Source organism: Lampetra fluviatilis, chromosome 10 (assembly GCF_964198595.1).
Source record: "Lampetra fluviatilis chromosome 10, kcLamFluv1.1, whole genome shotgun sequence".
NCBI lineage: Eukaryota > Metazoa > Chordata > Hyperoartia > Petromyzontiformes > Petromyzontidae > Lampetra > Lampetra fluviatilis.
The window spans coordinates 2,793,613-2,811,455 of NC_136284.1; the positions used below are offsets into that span (position 1 = coordinate 2,793,613).

The window sequence follows — 17,843 nt, forward strand, 5'->3', positions numbered from 1 at the left end:
TTATTACAGACCAATTCAAACCTTACTGGTCACCCCGTGCCCTTATAAATCTCCACGTTCATCCTATAAAGTCCCATCACAAGGCGAGAAACACAAACAAATAGACATTATATAGTGCCCGTATTGAAACGGCTGGACGCCGTATGGACCTGAAAACTCAATTTCCCTTCTAGATGTGAAGCTTTCGTGACTGCAAGAATTCATACTCTTAGGTTGTTTCGGTAAAGTCACGTAGGTAAAAAAATGAATAATACAAATAAATAATAATAAAAATAGAAAAAATAATAGAAATAAAATAATAAATCACGACGTTTCGGAGGCAACACAAGCTTCCGTCTTCAGGTGGAACCGTCACAGCACAATTGCTGTATCAAGTAAAGAGAAGTCCCAAGAGACCCGACCTTATATATACTGGTTAAGGAGGGGGGGGGAGGAGCCAGGATGGGCCGCGGGAGAGGAGTTGTTGTGAGATGGTTAGGACGACTGCTGCTTGTTGGGACTGAGCCTTTGTCATGTAGATGGCAGAAGCGGACAAGCAAGTCAGGACCAAGCAGCCCCTTGCTATGCTGCTGGGTGGGTACAACTCAAGGCAGGCAACCAGCGTGTGAAAAAAAAGCTAAACATGATAAAACAAAACTGGCTGTCTGTAAACTGTACGGATAACTAAATAATAGTACCTGTCAAATAAGATGGTCTAAATACTGTATGTGTAGTTAAATCTTTTTTGCATGGTTAATAATATCTTTCCAATGATTACTCAATTTCCCTGTACAAGAATACGGGTTAAACCATATGGGTTTGCAATTCCCAAATATCACGGCGACGCACTTTGTTATTCCTGACTCGATTATCTGGCTCAACCGTCTCAGTGTAACATGATAGTTGTTGCTTTACATCAACATCAGCTGTTAGATGATTTTCACATTACATTACAGTGGGGATATCACATGAATATCGAACTCAACGAAAGTTTGAACATTACTCAATCATATTAATACTACGGTGTAATGCACACTTTAATGTATCTCGTAAAGCAACACCGAGTCTCGAGACTCAATTTCAGGAGGGTTCTGTGTTTAAATGTTTTTCTATTCTTGGGTATGGCAGCAGCAATATGTTCATGAGCTAAATGCCAATGTAGAGGTCTGCTAGCTACGACGAGAGGGCTTCATGAGTTCGTGTAGTTTGGCATTTCTCCTCCGTTGAAGGAGCGCAGATTACAGTGGTTTACTCTATGGTCTAAAGTTTGGGTGACATGGCCACAATCGTACCTTGGCTTGTCTTTAATTTTCCATTCATGAAGGAGATGTGCGCATTGGCCTGTTGATAATGTTCTGATGTTGTTGATGGTTCCACCGGTGTCTTCCCGGGTAGGAATATCAAAGCAAGGAGAAGCTACGATGTTTTGGGTCTCGAATGATGTGGGGTCGTCTGGGCGTCCGTGTTTTTCCACTCAAGTAAATTACATATAACCCCTATCATAACAAAAAAACATTTGAGACGTGTTTGTAATAAAGTGTATTGCATTTACGGGTACCTGAGTTCCACTCCCGCTCAGGTCAACACCAGTGGCGATTATCTTAACCGGCCCTGGGGCGCCCCTAGGTCGACTCAACCTAAAATGGATACCTGGTGTGTAAACATCGCCACTGGGGAGACAAAGGCGGCCGGGCGTGATGTTGGCCACCCACCCCTTCGTGTGCCGTGCCGGCCTTCATAGGTGCTCGCTAACAGCACTTGCCCAAACAGTCTGTTAAGGTTACACGTGGGATCTCTGTTATTGCATTAACCGTGCAACTGCTAGGCGCCATGGGCTAGGTAATAACTTGAAATTCCATGATTTAAAGAAATTACACCGATTGTAAAGTCTGCACGAAATTTTCATTGGAGAAATCAAGAGACACACATGAACAAAAAAACATTCTTCATTAGACCTCCTTTGCCAGTACCAAAATATAATAGGGGTTCCCCCCTTTTTTGTGGCAACAAAACTGAAACCTTTTTACAAGGAATCATGTCTGCATTAACCACAATACTTGTGGTCAATATTTTGGTACTGGCAAAGGAGGTCTAATGATGTAGATGCTCACCCCGAGCCCTCATTACTTTGATAGTGCATTGTCTTTGAGCTGTACGCCTTTTGGCGTCCTCTGGTCTAGCACCAATTGAGACGAGGCTCAAAAGAAAGCTGTCTCTGGTGTGGACCTATCAGTTTCAAGGACAATGCATATATTATCATAGTGTGTTTTTTTTGCATTTTGACCACAAGTATTGTGGTTAATGCAGACATTATTCCTTGTAAAAAGGTTTCAGTTTTGTTGCCAGAAAAAAGGGGTAAACCCATATTACAGTATTATATTAAAGAAACATCTCTGTATTGTCTGCACATGCTGTTGTTGCTAATGTTGTTGCAAGTGCTGAGGAGCCCCTCTCAATGCCAATATCCTACAAGAGGAAGGGGGGTAGGGGGTGGCCAGCACCACGCCCGGCCGCCTTTGTCTTCCCAGCGGTGATATTTACACACCGCACCAGGTGCTCAGTTAAGATACGAGCCAACTTCGTGGGGGCCGGTTCAGATATTCGTCACCGATTTTGACCGCGAGCCTTGAATCGATCTCGGTCGGTCACCGCCAGCTGCTGTTGTTCACCGGTCAAGTTCTAGCGCCAACCACTAGCACCACCGCTCTCCAGAGTCGGCAGAAATAAGAAAACACAAGCCCGCGGCACACCCCCCCCTCCAGCCGCGCAGACAGAGCCAGCGCGTGACGTCACGTCTTGAGTTCCGTCTCTGATTGGTGGTCGTGGTGGTGGGAGGGGTCACGCGCGCGTGCGCGTGAACCGGATGCGCGGTTCCCATTGGTGGAGCCGCGAGTTCCACGCGCGCGCCCGCTCGAGCGCGCTATGGTTTCTAGTCGGGCGCCGAGTTCTGCACGGGCCGCGGAGGCCCGGGTCGCGTTGCCCTCCCGGCGTCGTCCCGGGGTCCCTCCGATCGTTCTCCGTCGTTGCCCGAACTAGTTTGTCGTCGTCCCCGTCTCGTAGGGCATGTGGCAAGGCGTGGGCCCCGCGGGGAGAGCGTCCCCTGAGCGGGGCACGCGGCTCCCTCAAGCCGCCCCGTCCTCCTCCTCCTCATGCACCGAGCCCCTGGAAGGCGGCCTCTCCAAATACACGAACGTGGTGAAGGGATGGCAGAGCAGGCGAGTACATCCGTGTTGTTGATGGTGGCGGTGGTGACGGTGATGGTGATGGAATGCTGACTGTGGTGATGGAATGCTGACTGGTGATGGTGAAGGGATGTTGATAATGATGAGGATATGGTGATGTCGGGGTAGGTGAGTACCGCAGTGGTGATGATGATGGTGACGGTGGTTGTGATGGTGGTGATGGAATGCTGACTGGTGGAATGCTGACTGTAGTGATGGTGGTGGGATGTTGATAATGATGAGGGTATGGTGATGTCGGGGCAGATTGAGTACCGCAGTGGTGCTGTGTTGATACTTGGTGGCATGGCATACGAGTACATCCGTGGCATGGTGGTCATGGAATGATGGTGAAGGGATAGTGATGCGCAATGAAGGGAAACATATGCCCGGATATTTCCCTGTGTTCCTTGTTTATATATATGTATGTTCCTCTGATTGTGGCTCTGTTAGTATCTGTTACGCTATGATGGTGTTCCTCTGTCCATCTGTTCTTCTGGCTGGTCCTCAGTTGTACGTGCAGTGATCTGTGTGTACTTCTTCCTCCGTCTATTCTTCCACACATCCGTCTCTTCAGTAGCCTCACCTATGAATGGCACGTCGCCTCGAGTAAACAAGACACGGCCGAGGTCATAATTTCACTTAGATTCGACGACTCGTTAAATTATAATTAGATTTATAATCTGTATAAGTAGGTCATAATGCCCGGGTCAGGGCTAGGGTTATTGTGCATGAAACAACTTCATTGAAAACACTTTCAAGTAAAGGGGGAACACCACTTCCAATCGTGTTTTTACTGGCCCCAGGTTAAGGCCATGAACAAGGGCACGGCTTAGGCCTATTTTAAATGATTTGTTAAAACATTTCACGTGGAAATCCCTTGAGGTGTAAAATCACGTCTGCAGGGGTGTCCAGGGTGTTGATTGACACAGCAAACACGTAATGGCGCATATACAAACAATGTAAATGTATAACGTATACTGTATATAATGAATACCACACCCGGTCAAACACATGCATACATAATTGTATTGATAATAGAGAATGTGTTATGGCGAGAGTCTGTAGGATTAAGGCCTGGGTTAAGTTCCACGGCATGAGGAGGCCGTAATACAGCAGTGGATTTACAAAGGGCTGTGCATAGGACCATGATCTAGTTGCTGCAGGCCTTTTGTAGAAGGTGAGGGGCAGCGTTGAGGTCAGATACAGAAGTTCATTTGGGAATGGCACCTGACACTCGTCCACGGATTCATCAGTGTCAGAACGCCTGGCTTAATAATTCCTGTGGCGGTTGCTTATTACTACGGCATTGCCTCTTCAGTTTGTAAATGAAATACGGTGCGTGAGTTACGTAATGCCTGCCAGGCCCCCATATCTCGAGACGTATGGCGTGACGGCCGTCACGTAGCTCCTCTCGTAGAGCGTTTGTGCCGTGAACGAGTGAGTGGCCCAGCTCTTGTCACTTGGACCTATGCTCGTGTATGGATCAGCCGATTGGTGCCAGCAATAATACATTCATTGACATAATTGAAAACTAAATTTTAGGGTTGTACCCAATATTTGCTTCACTTTTCAATTTCGGAGAAGTAGCACCTATGTATGTTTATATTTGCCACCCTTAATTGTAAGAATTATAAACACCCTTCAATAGTGTGGTGAAGTTAGGCCAAACGACCCCCGTAACCTAAATGCGTGGAGAGGTCTTCGTCCAGCAGTAAATGTGCTCAATGGCTACAGACAATATTTAGAGGAATGTGGGCCAATATAGTCAGACGACCACCCCAGCTTGAGGTGGAGACGGAGCATTGCAATGTGAGCACGGGGGATGGGGGCTGTGGACAGTGGTGTGGGAGAGATAGAGACAGAGAACGAGACAAATATATACGAGAAAGAGACCGAGAGCAAGACGGATGGGCAAGAAGAGGAAGAAATAAAGACGGACGAAGAGAGATGAGACAGACGAGATGGAGGGAGACAAGAAGAGACATACAGAGATACAAAAGGGTCTGAAAGACGGATACAGACAGGGAGACAGATTGCAATAGAGAAAGAAAGTGAGATGGACAGAGGGAAGCGGAGAGAGATACTGCCAGTTTCTTGACAAAATACATGAATACATTCCTGTTTAGCTTAGAATTCCATTTTAACCAAATACCCACTTAGGTATCTGATTTACGGCTGATCAATAAAACATGCAAATCATTATCCTGCGAAAACTGTTTAATTTTGCAATTAAATGTTGATTTTTAATCACGAAAGTGATTAGTTAATGAAGATATTCACCCTTGGTACGGGAATTAGGAACTTCCACCAGCCCAACACAAGTGCCCAGAACACTGACTTCTCACCCAGTGTTAAGAACTCGTCAAACCCCAGTCCTTGTGACCCACCATGGCTTTTCATGGTTACCAATATATGCCTAATCATGTACAAATGAAGCGGTTCAACATTGCACAAACCTGATCGTGGGTTTACAGTTTCACGTTTCCTGTTACCAGCCCATGCAGTTTTGATTCTTCGTGCCGAGTAAGAATGCTTCACCATCACTCACTCTCGGCAAGAGCACTCGTGTCATTGCAGCTGCATTGGAGATGTATTGGCCTTTGTTTACGATCGCTTTAATGGGTTTGGATCATCGAGTGTTCATGTGCGTCTGCTTTGCGGTTGATTGACTGCTGTTTACGGCCACCAGCCATGGTCCCCCATCACCCAACGACAGCTTAATTCGCCATACGTGTGCTGAAGTGATCACCTCTGCCTAAATAAATAAGCAGACAATATGCCTCCTTCACATACTTGCCTCTCCACTAAAATATACCAGAACGTTCTTCTTTTGATATATATAGCGCATTAACCACATGGCCTTCTGAAGAGTGGATATAACTCTGGACTAATTTTGTCATTCAGTGTATCATCAAGCCTGCCGGAACCAATGCTGGTGATCTAGATATTTTTTTTTCATAGGCAAGGACCCTCTGTTTTGGATAGTTTGAAGCAAAAGTATATAATATATAATCCAAAATTATCAAGGTCATTGTGGAGAATATAAGTAACTAAATAGACAGACAATAGGCCTCCTTGCATATCTACCTCTGTCAACATTTTTTTGCTTTGTGATTTATGTTTGCCTCTGTAAAAAAAATGCTTTGTCAATGCTTTGTGGACATTTGCCTTTGTTGTGTTGATTTTTTCTGCAATCAAAATCCTGATGCGGCAATGATGTCATTCAAATTATCTCCTGTTGTGTTCCCATCCTCCTTTCTCTCCCTTCCTCCCCTATCTTGATCTCCACCTCTGCGCTGTAGCGATGCTAACCAACTGGAGAGTGTGCAGGGTGCCCTGATGAAATACACCAACCTTGTCCAGGGATGGCAGTATCGGTAGGTGCCCGATGCTCCCCACTCCTTCCTGTTCATCAGAGACAGTCAGTGAGCACGGCTTGGTGAGTAGGTGTCGCCGCGGAAATAGCGCATGCAAGAATTAATCACAGTTTATGTTCATACGGAGACCTGCAGCTGGAGACTTGCCCTGCTGTTTTGAGCAAGTGATCCATTCGCAGCTCACAAAGTGTCACGCAGGCAGACTGTTTTATGTCCTTCATCCTTAAGGCACCCACGCACTGTCAAAAAGACTGCATAGCAAGGCACTGAAAGGCATTGCATTCGAAGCTCAGTGTTATCGCATCAGTGTTTGTGCGGTCAAATAATGATCCCTACCTGGTCTCCAGTGTTCTGTGCAAAAAGACCGCTGCACATTTAAAATATTTCGCATTTGTTTTTGGATATTGTTATGTTTGAGGCATGCCCTGCTCACTGACTGAACTTTTTTTTTCTGGTAATATTTCATGAAAGCCTGTGATTGTTCAATTTGTGCTGTTTCAACAAATGCTGATGATTTTGTTCTCTTTTTCGATCGGCGTGTTCTAAATCTAATCAGTGTAACAAGAAGATTTTTCCATTCCTTTGGCACACACGTGCCTGCGGTGTAAAGTGTTGCGAGCGCCTGTTTGTCAGAGAGCTCACGGTCAGATGCACGTCCCCTCTGCTTGAATTAATAATGGATAGGGTCCCCTCCCGGTGGACACATTACACCGGGCTGGGAGAATGGAATATCTAACCTGGCTCGGTTTTCCTACGAGTGTGAATGAAGTGGGATCTGGAGTGTCGCGAGGCTCTTGCTGGAATTCAAAAGATTCGGAATTGGCATACTAATGCCGTTTTAACTTATATACTTTATCTATTTCACGTATTTATTTTAGTGATGTGCTTACTTGTCCTATACTTTGCACTTTTATAGTTTTTTGTATTTATTGTCGTGACTTTCTTACGTGCCCCTACTGGACATCTGTGAAAAAGAGCGTAATAGCTCATTGGATTTCTCCAGGATGAAATTCTGAAAGGTCATGATTCTGATTCATGCTGCAAACTGCGTCTGCCTCCTGTAAGGTTTAGCCTGGTATAACCAGAACTTGGGCACCTACTTTCTGGATGATTTTGAACAACTCAGAACCGTTAGAACATTAAGCATAGGCGATGACGATTGCTATCCTGAGAGATTCTTGGAATTCTCACGAGTCAGGGTCATGATTCCATTCGACAGATGATTATTAAATCCTTTATATTAAGTTAGCGTGCTTGCTTGCTTGCTTGCGTGCTTGCTTGCTTGCTTAGGACCGTGCAAATCTTTCGGTCGTTTTTTAACCCACTTCCCGTGATCCAATCGAGCTGACATTTTCCACACAGACTCGTTGTGCAGGACAATTATTGTTCGTGAAAAAAAATTCCCAAAATTTTACACTTTTTAGGCAAAAAAAAATTATTTTACATATATTCAAATAGAACGCATTCATGGCTTTGGCTGAACGTCAGAGTGTAAGAGCCCAGAGCGTAACCCCTCCACAGGCCGTGGCGGAGTAGCACAGTTGGTAGCGCCCTCGCTTCCCATGCCAAAGGTCGCGGGATCGATCCCCGCGTCCTCCACAGGCGAATATATTTTTAAATCCTTTATATTAAGTTCGCTTGCTTGCGTGCTTGCGTGCTTGCTTGCTTACGACCGTGCAAATCTTTTGGTCGTTTTTTAACCCGCTTCCCGTGATCCAATCGAGCTGACATTTTCCACACAGACTCGTTGTGCGAGACAATTAATGTTCGTGAAAAAAAATTCCCAAAATTTTACACTGTTTAGGGAAAACAAATTAAATATTTAATTACCAATTGCTTAATACTGGCAGACAATCATCTGACCCATAGGTGGCAGCCATCTCAAGCCAGAGGACGAGAAGACTCTAGCCGCCACGCATATAAAGGATTTATAGTGAAAAACTTTGTTTTTACGGGTTTACTTGTTTTTAGTCTCCTTTTCATGGTCTCATTTGTATTCTAGTTTTTGTCTGGCTCATTTGTACAGTTCAATTCTCTGCATCAGCATATGGTTTGAAAATAATTTGCAAACATTGTAAAGAAGCGATTCTGACACGCACAATTCGATGCACAGATCATGGGCGTAAGAATCTTAAACCATGAATCGCCGCACGCTTACTCACAAGCGAAGAAACTGGCGGTGCTGCATCGCCACCAAGCAGCACTCAAGGCTGCACAAGGCACGCGATCTTTTGACGCAGCACAAATTGTGTGGAAGTGCACTTAGTCTGCTGTAGTGCTTTTGTGCGTGGTGTGCGGGCATTGTTGTCTATAGCCCTTTCCAAGGAAATGGGGCCGATTATGGGGGTGGGCGGGCTATTTGTGCAGGTACCGCTGACTGCACGGTCTGTCCCGGCACAGCAGGGACTAATGCAGCGCCCCGAGGCGAGAGGTGGTGGCTCTTGTCAAGGGCAAGAGATAAACACCCCTGATGCAGCGATTGCTTGAACGGGCAAATTTATAGCGGATGGTGTGCCACCGCTGCAGGTCGCCCGGGCGTGCATCATGGCCCCATCATGTGCTGTGGCTGCTGCCATGAAGGTGCTCGCACTATGCAGGCCGCCACTTGTTTGTGTGACTGGATGGTTTTGTCTACGAAGCGTTTAAGACACATTGTGTTGCTCTTGCCATAAAGTCATGAATCCTTGTGAGAGCTGGGAGTGGTAGGACATGACTGTAATTAAGTGCGTACGTGGCGTGGTTGGTGCGTCATGCAAAGAGTATTGTGTGTGTGAGACTCCCAACCCTCTGGGCTTCAGAGTGGCCTGGTGATGGTAATTAAACAATGGACTCTTGAAGCTATATGTACAGAGCATGATGTTCGTGGGATTTCTCCGGTCGTCTAATTTCCTTCTGCATGCTATTCACTCAATGATGGAATGGCCCAAAATTCTCGATGCAGCACCCACCTGAAACATAGTGTTGAGACTCGATGAGGCTTTTTGTGCATTAATGAAAAGGTATCGGACGCTTGGGTTTTATCTAAGTAGGATTTGTCCAAACATGTCGAAGCAGGACCGTCTTTAAAATAACACTTTAAAATCAGGTTGTACCGAAGAAGAAAGTGATGACCATATTATTTTGGAATTTGTTTATTCTGCTTGCAGTCATTAGGGGCGTTATTTACAACCATCCTTCAAAGAGGCATTTCGCCATGAAGGTTTGTCAGACTGTTGAGTGACAGATGGACTGCCCATCCATTGACCTTACCCAGCTGACATAGTGCCGAGCTACTCTGAAACCGCTATATATTGTCAAAGCGACAAATATCGGTCAGTCTCCTGAGACATGCCCAATAACATCCCATTTTTTCAATCCCTCACCACCCCAGCATTCCGTGGAGAAGAAGACATGATGTCTTCAGACATGGTGTCTTTATCTCCAAACCATTTGCCAAAACACCATTTCATTCGTTCGGCGTTTCAGCGATGCTGCCTCCTCATGGCTTGCATCCAAATGAACATGTATTTCTGTGAAACATGCTCACTCCACGAAGGCTGTGACAGGCCGTTCATCCTTGTTTTACACTTCCATAACATAGCCACTGTTCACTGAAATTGCCATGCAGAGAATATTTATTGTGATGGACACTACATGGCTCACTTTCACTTGCTGCAAATGTTTAATGCAAATTTAGTGCTGGTTTTTATTTTTCTTGACCCGCTCGCCGCTTGTATAAGGCCCGCCGAGCACTCACCCGAGCATTTTACTGCAATTGATTTTGCACCAACATATTTTCTTCGGCTGCATAGAATGAGGGTGAGCTTTGATGTAACATGGAGGTGGACCCAGAGCTTTTTATAGCTGCCCCTGGATAGCTGCCATAACAGATGAGTAAACAAATATACATATCATGTTTTTTCCTAACGTGTCTTGTGTTTTAAACCTGGCATTATCTTGCTGCATTATCCACAATTATCTTGTGCTGTTTATATTTTGATCTCAAGATTTAATTGTGCATTTCCAATGATATAATAGTATATCAGCTGTACCTAAAAATGTACACTAAACCAATCAAACTTCAAATATAGTGCCCTGTAAATGAATTCCACGTTAAATGTCAGTCTAATGTCGTATCGGCAAACATTGAGGGCCAACGCATGAATTTGTATCTTACGAGGACAGCGTCGAAATGCAAAGCAACTGCAAAATATTTAGTTAAAATCTAAAACGTGACCGATTTGTACTGCATTACTGGTGGCCAGGGTGTTAACGCACACATTCTAAGGACAAGAAGTGGCTGGGTGGCTCACGGGACTAACGCCGTGTCAGGGCCCTGAGCCGCCGGCACTTCTGACTGAGGCCCTGTGTTTGTGTCTGGGCTCTAGCCACGAGAGATTAAAGCAAGGTCTTCTAGTCTCGTGAGCGGATGGTCTCTGTCTGGTCACATATTACTGCACACAGAAAACCATTACCTTAAATATGGTTTTCAATTGCTGTAATCTGGTGGATATCTGGCTCTTGAGGACTGTTATGCCAATCGTTATGATCGGCATGTAAGTAAGTCCTTTATAGCGGGCGTAGGTCAACCCAATTTGAGAGATCTCAGATGTATTTCTGGGGTGATGCTGCACTGCACTATTTCCTGTGATAGTTGCAAAGTGGTACATCTGTGTTGTGCCATGGCTCAAGTAGCACCATCGCAATGGAATTGGTAAAGAGACACAACACTAGACTCGGATGTCATCGATAATGTACCTCGCACGTGCGTCTGCGACCTAGTGGCCGCCCAATCCTTCACAGGACCCACTTGGCTTGCCTACTACTCCACCTTGTACCTCCCTGTGCCCCCCCCGTGCGTTACGCGCAGATACTTTGTGCTGAACACGGAGACGGGCATGCTCGAGTACTTTGTGAGCGAGCCCAGCTCGGGGCAGAAGCCACGGGGTGCCCTGCAGCTGGCGGGCGCCGTCATCTCGCCGAGCGACGAGGACTCGCACACCTTCACCGTCAACGCCGCCAACGGGGAGCAGTACCGCCTCCGAGGTGCCGCCCCCCGCCCCGCCTAGTCCCATCATCTTTGTCCCCACTCGGCTGGGGATCACAGTTATCACTCAACTAAAACTAAACTATTTTTTTTATTTTACCAGTTAAAGCCCACGGAGCTATTAGCTCTCTTTCAGAGGTGACCTGGCCGTAATTGATAGCTCGACGAAGTGGCTTATGATGTGGAAGTTTATAGCAGCCAAATACTCCAAATACATGTTTCTAAATGTGGAGGGAAAAACCCGGAGGACCCGGAGATAAATCCACGCGATCATGGGGATAGCATGCAAACTCCAAATATACATGCGTCAGGGTCGGGATCGAACCTACGTCCTCCTGTATACTTCGCGAGGTAGTTAACATCCCACCACTGTGGCACCCGAGAATTAACAATTCTTCAACGGCATCGTCTGCCGCCATTCGCCGCTAAGTGGCGGCGATGTCACCAGGGCATTTGTAACAGGCTAGGTGCACTGTCAGGCGAGATGGGATGTCTCGCTGGAAGGTCACAGGACAAACTCGGGTGGTACGGAATGCCTCGTGTGGATATTATTATTAAAGAAGCCTCAGAAGTAGTGGTGTTACTGGGTTTCCATTTAACGTTTTTATTGGAATAAGTCTTGCTACATTCAATAGGGGTTGTTTGGGAAATCAATAGGACGCGCAAAGATGTGTGCGTCCTTCATATTTTGTCAATGAAATACAGTTATGATGTCGAGAATGGGTTTAATGCCGAATTAAGCTCCGCGTGACGGATTCTATTGAATTGCGGATATTTACAGTCAGGATGTTGCTGTGAAATGCATTAATTACAGGAGATAATGCCTGTCATGGCCATCACGGAGCAATATTTTTTTGTTTACAAACTCATTTTCCGTAAATGATTACAGAGGAAGATTAATTTGAATAAGATGAGTTGTTGGTTTCCTATGAAAAATACAGTGTACTCTCATAATCTTTAGTCCAAAACCTCGCAGGATTGGACAAACGATTGGGCACAAACTGCTTTTTCTGTTTAGTTTAATGTCCTTGCCCCCCCCCGCACCTCCGATTAGCATGGTTAGCTTCGTATGGTGCGAAAGAAGTTCAACATATATACAGGATGAGATAATACAACTGTTCTCTTGTGAAAGTTCTGAATTGAAATAGGAAATAGTACTTATTTTATGACCCTGTGCTGATGGCACGTTTGAAATATGATCAGGGAGGAAAGCCAGAACATATTTAAAAGCATAGATAGATTAGCAAGTAACTATTTTTTCCATTTAAAATGGATTCTTGCACTCATAATACACGGATAAAACCATGCGTGTAAGAATAGATTATTTAAAAAATGTGCCAATTTCATGAAATAAATCCTCTTATTATAAAGGTCGGAAGAAATCTGGCAAAACATACAAGATGGAGAGCACAGATGAGACAGTGCAAAGGAGGCTGTGTGCACAAGGCAAAAATAATAATTGATTCGTGAATCAAATTACGACCCCCAAATCCTGACAATCTATAGAACTGTGGGAGCGTGCTTGCTTGAGTCGTCACACACCAATATGTAGGGACCCAGGGGAAACACCTCCCACAGCACTGCTATTACTGGATCAGACACAAGAAGATGGCGGTGGTAGCTACCCATATCCACCCCAACCCCCCACCTGATTTGGAATTGCTTTGCTCACCTACCGATCACCTTATGCCGGTATAGGGTTGTAATGGTACACAGAGGACATCTAGTTGGGTATTTGGAGGACATAGCGGTCAGCGTAGCGCTGCATGTGTTTTCGGGTTGCTCAGCGTACTCGGCATGATGCTTGCCGCATCGCTCCACCTTCTGCCTTCCGATGCAAAAAGCTGCCAGCACCTGGAGCGAAACATCGGACATCGCGCCGAAACAATGCGCGGTGCAACCCGGAAACACATTGGAGGACTGCATGGCACAGCCGTGAAAACCCACTCGGTATAGTGGTCAGCGTGCTGCTGCCCACGGCACAGCAGATTGTGAGGGCTTGCCAGCCCGAGTCCATTTTGGTACTGCTGTGGAGTAACTAGATTCATTAGTGTTCATCGCTCCACACTAACTACATCCCCTATGTGCACAGGGAGAATTCTCTGCATCCCTCTGTGCGGATGTCAGCAGGGCAACAAACAAGGACACTTGAAAATGCCTTACCAGATCAGCACTGGCATGAAGAAAAAAAACACACCAGTGCAGCATGAATTTCAGCGTTCCTATGCCGTAGACACTTTTGCCGATGCATGGACCCACCTGTGCTTTTCTGCAATGCCCACAAAGGCTCAGCTGACATCGGTGTATTTTCTTGCAACTCATAATTTGACATCCACACACGTGATCTTCATCAGTTATTATAAAGCCACCGATGTGTGAATGCCTCGCCAAACCATCACAATCTGTCACAGTCCTGCAGTGTAATATTCGAACCCTCGCACCTGCTCACAAACTGCTTCCATCGCTCCGACTCCACGGTAGCCATCCTCTCGGGCACGTTGCCTCTCTTGGCTGCCACTCTGTGAAAATCCTCGACAACACGTTAATCATACCCATACCACACACGTACGTGCTGCATTATTTTACGTTGAATTAAACGCCGTAACCGTCATGGAAATAATGGGACAAACAACAGTAAAAGCTCTGAATGCACTCTGCTAAATCGTTTGCTCAGTTACAGCTGTAGCACTGCAGCCAGGGTTTTGATTGAGCGGTAATTAAATAGGGGGTGAATTGGTCGAGGGGGGATATGACAAATAAGCCGGTCGATCGTTGGCGGTGGGTAGGGTTCTGCTCTCTGATCTTCCTGCCGAAGAGGAAGCACTTAAGAGGCGTCACTGATGGGGGAGTGGCTAATGTTGTTGTCAGCGGCGATGGTGGGGATGCTAGGCCGATCGTAATTACTGGTGATGATAATTTTTTTTTTTAAATGCTAGATGTTTTCTCCCTCGCCCGGTATGCAGGAGGTCGTCGGTTCGATCTCGACCCTGACGCATAAATATTTGGAGTTTGCATGTGCTCCTTATGGTTACGAAGATTTTTCTTTGGGTTCTGTGGTATTTCCCACTATTCAGAATGAACATCGTGCATTTAGATGATTTAGCTGCTATAAATTTCCACACGATGAGCCACTTCATTGAGCATTCATTTGTGGCCAGGTCACTTCTGAAAAAGAGCGAAAACTCAATGGGCCTTACCTGGTAAAATTAAATTGTTTAATTTAGTTTAATGTTACATTTGCGCAGTTACTCGTAAGATTAAGGTACCGCGTGAGCAAGCGGGTCTCAATTTACCCTCACACCAATTTTTGATGGATTGTCACAATTTAGTGTCGCACTATTTGATAAAGTTTACATCTCATTTGTATTGTTTCTTGTTTTGAATCTTCCTTTCATCTAAACATAATTTGAGCGAAATAATTCTGTATATTTGCATTAAATTGTAAAAAAAAAACTAAAAATCATTTGGGTCACATGTGATTCAATGCATGCATGAAGAGTGGAAGAAAGCATAGGTGAAAGTAATAATAATTTCTGCAGTAACAGTGACGTGTGCATGTACTTCCCTGTATCATGCCTCTGCCGTATGACGGCTTCCCACGCTGCGTGGGCTGTGGAACTGAGTTGAGCATATTTTGCCACTCTGGTCATGGAAGTGCAGTACAATAATTGGTTTTACTGCACTACCGTCTGCTTTCTACAACGTGACGTAGTCCCTCAGCCATTCCAAACGCTGTCCACGCTTAAACCTGCTGAGCTTCCAATATCACTCGCGCCCCTGTGGTAAAACCGCGTTGAGCAACGGAATGCCTTGCGCATCGCGAGCGTCGCCATGGCCGCTCGTGGTGCCCAGCGTTGTGCGAAGCCCGTGCCTGTGCTTGTCCTATTCATACTCTTAGTTTTTTTCGGTAAAGTCACGTAAAAAAACCGAAAAAACCTAAGAATATGAATCCTTGCAGTCACGAAAGCTTCAAATCTAGAATTAGAATTGTGCTTGTCCTGCTTTGTGACGAGCAGGATTGGATGCCAAGGAGCGCCAGCACTGGGTGAGCCGCCTGCAGGCATGTGTGCAGCACCACACCGAGGCCATGGCCAAGGTAGGTTCCTCGCCGCACGTGCGACACGCGCGGCACGCCGCACACGGCGCCAGCGCGGCCGACCCTGCAACCACGGCACCACGGGCGGCGCTCGCGCTGAGCGGCACCGCTTGGTCTCGCGCAGAACAACCCTCCGCTGAAGGGCCGCAGTTTCCTGCTGAAACCCGGAGGCCTCACTCCATCCCCCGGCACGCGGAGGCGAATGCTGCCGACAGTTCCGGCACCAGCACCGGGCCCAGCGGTCCCCCCACCCCCAAGACCCCCCGCTCCCGCGCCGCTGCCGCTGCCCGCCCTCCGTCTCGCCAGACTGCCCGGCTCAGATCAGCTGATGGACGTTCGTGAGGTGTGTAGGACGGGTTCTGTGGTTGGCACCGTGTGATCGGAAAGTTTGATTCGGTGTGCTCCGTCTGTTATCGACGGTGCAGACCGACCGATTGAGTTCTCGTGCCCCTTCTCTCCGCTAGATGCTGGGCGGTGCGGAGAACCAGCAGCGGCAGCTGGTGTCTACGCTGGAGTCACTGTCTGCGCCAGACAAGGGCCAACGCCAGCAAGAGGAGAACGTGACGGCGCTCGATCGTGACCTCCTGATGCTCAAGGCGACGACGGCGGCGGCTCTGCGCTGCCTCTCCGACTGCCTCTCCGTGCTGAACCATCAGCAGAGCCTGCACCAGCCAGCGCCTCCGCTTCCTGCCGGTACCCAGAGCACAGAGCACAACCAGGAGACAACACCTGCAGGGGACGCCAACTAGTGCCACTCCTTTGGGAGTGCTTTGTCATCTGTGTTTAGAATAATAGGTGCTGTACAGTTCAGTTTTTTTGTCCAGAGCAGAGCTTGCTGAACTAGAATGCTCCAAGCTGTATTAGCGTTTGCTCGTTAGCTTGCTCAAAAGCTCTGGTTAGCTCACTTACTTGTTACATTATATCATGATGCAGTCCACTGAGGACTGGCTCGCTTGATCCTCTCTATATTTTGTTCATATTCATCACAGTATATACATACATACATGCACACATCCCCACTTCATCATCATTAGCCATGACTTATCCACTGCCAGATGGAGACCACCCAAAGCCGTCGCCATCTCTCATGGTCTTGCACCGTAGCGATTCATAAAGCTTTGCACGTGAGATGATCCCATTTGGGTGTATTCCCTCCTTTGGCTAATGCATAGAATGGCAAGGAGGGTAACATTCTCTACGTTTCATTTAAGAAAGGATAAGTCAGCAAAGTACAGCGATCCAGCGCACGTGCTTTGGACCCAGCGGCTTAAAATATTTCGTACACGGGTCGATTCCACCACTCATTGGCGCTATTGGTAAATTGTTTGTGCCGAAGGATGGCTGTTGGCACACATCTTTTGGATTTCGCGAAAAGAGCACTCTATCTTTGAGGGTCCCGTCGCTTGACGTTCCCAAGCGATGGGCCGACTTAGCGGGCGCCCGCAAGCCGAGCTGCAAGATACATGCTGCACGACGGAGCCAAAGCGATTGAAGCAAAGTGGCTGAGTGAGAAGGAAGCGAAGGGGACGAGGAGGAACCTGACACAAACCTTGAGCAGAATAGGTCTCGTCTTCCTGCGTTGCTGGATTCTGTGACGCCTTCGTGCCACGTGACTACTACAATCTCTGTAGAGAGGGGGCTGGCAGACGACAGGGCGGGTCTGCAGCCTTACGAGACTGTTCCCGTGTGCCGCGTCGGCAGGGATGCAAGTTCACTGGTTCGACCCGAAGCCGGCGCCCAGGGAGGGCCTCAAGAATGGCGTGTTCTGCCCGGGAGATGAGGATCCCACAGTCTCGCGGGCACAAGCAGCCGCATTGGGGGCCCCCGACGAGGTACAAGAGCGGACAGCGCCGCACCCTCGGAACACGGCCCCTTGATTCGGTTGTTAAGGGAATTGTGGAAGCTGTTTCTAAGGCTCTTTTGTTCAGTGGAAGGCGCAATGCAAAACATTAAATTGGGTGCATCTTGTCGGTGCGCACCCAGGCTGTTTGCCAGGCTGTCCAACTCGCGTTTGAAGCTTGGTTAATGAAGGCAAAGACTTTAATAATAATAAAAATAATGTCATACACTCTGTCATAGCGCTATAGTGACGTTACTGCATTTATGTCTTAATGCGTACAAGTGGTACCACATGATGTCACCAG

The 17,843-nt window shown here is 46.9% G+C and overlaps 1 protein-coding gene across 1 annotated transcript in view; it reads left to right on the top strand.

Annotated features, from left to right (window-relative positions):
* Positions 1-2,864: 2,864 nt before the first annotated feature.
* The window catches only part of OSBPL11 (oxysterol binding protein like 11), a 30,643-nt gene continuing 15,664 nt past the window's right edge, over positions 2,865-17,843 (top strand). Inside the window, exons 1-7 of the mRNA XM_078860149.1 lie at positions 2,865-3,194; positions 6,503-6,577; positions 11,427-11,602; positions 15,620-15,699; positions 15,824-16,042; positions 16,164-16,392; positions 17,401-17,531. Coding sequence (XP_078716275.1) covers positions 3,043-3,194; positions 6,503-6,577; positions 11,427-11,602; positions 15,620-15,699; positions 15,824-16,042; positions 16,164-16,392; positions 17,401-17,531 — 1,062 coding nt within the window. The 5' untranslated portion in view covers positions 2,865-3,042. The remainder of the gene's footprint in view (positions 3,195-6,502; positions 6,578-11,426; positions 11,603-15,619; positions 15,700-15,823; positions 16,043-16,163; positions 16,393-17,400; positions 17,532-17,843) is intronic.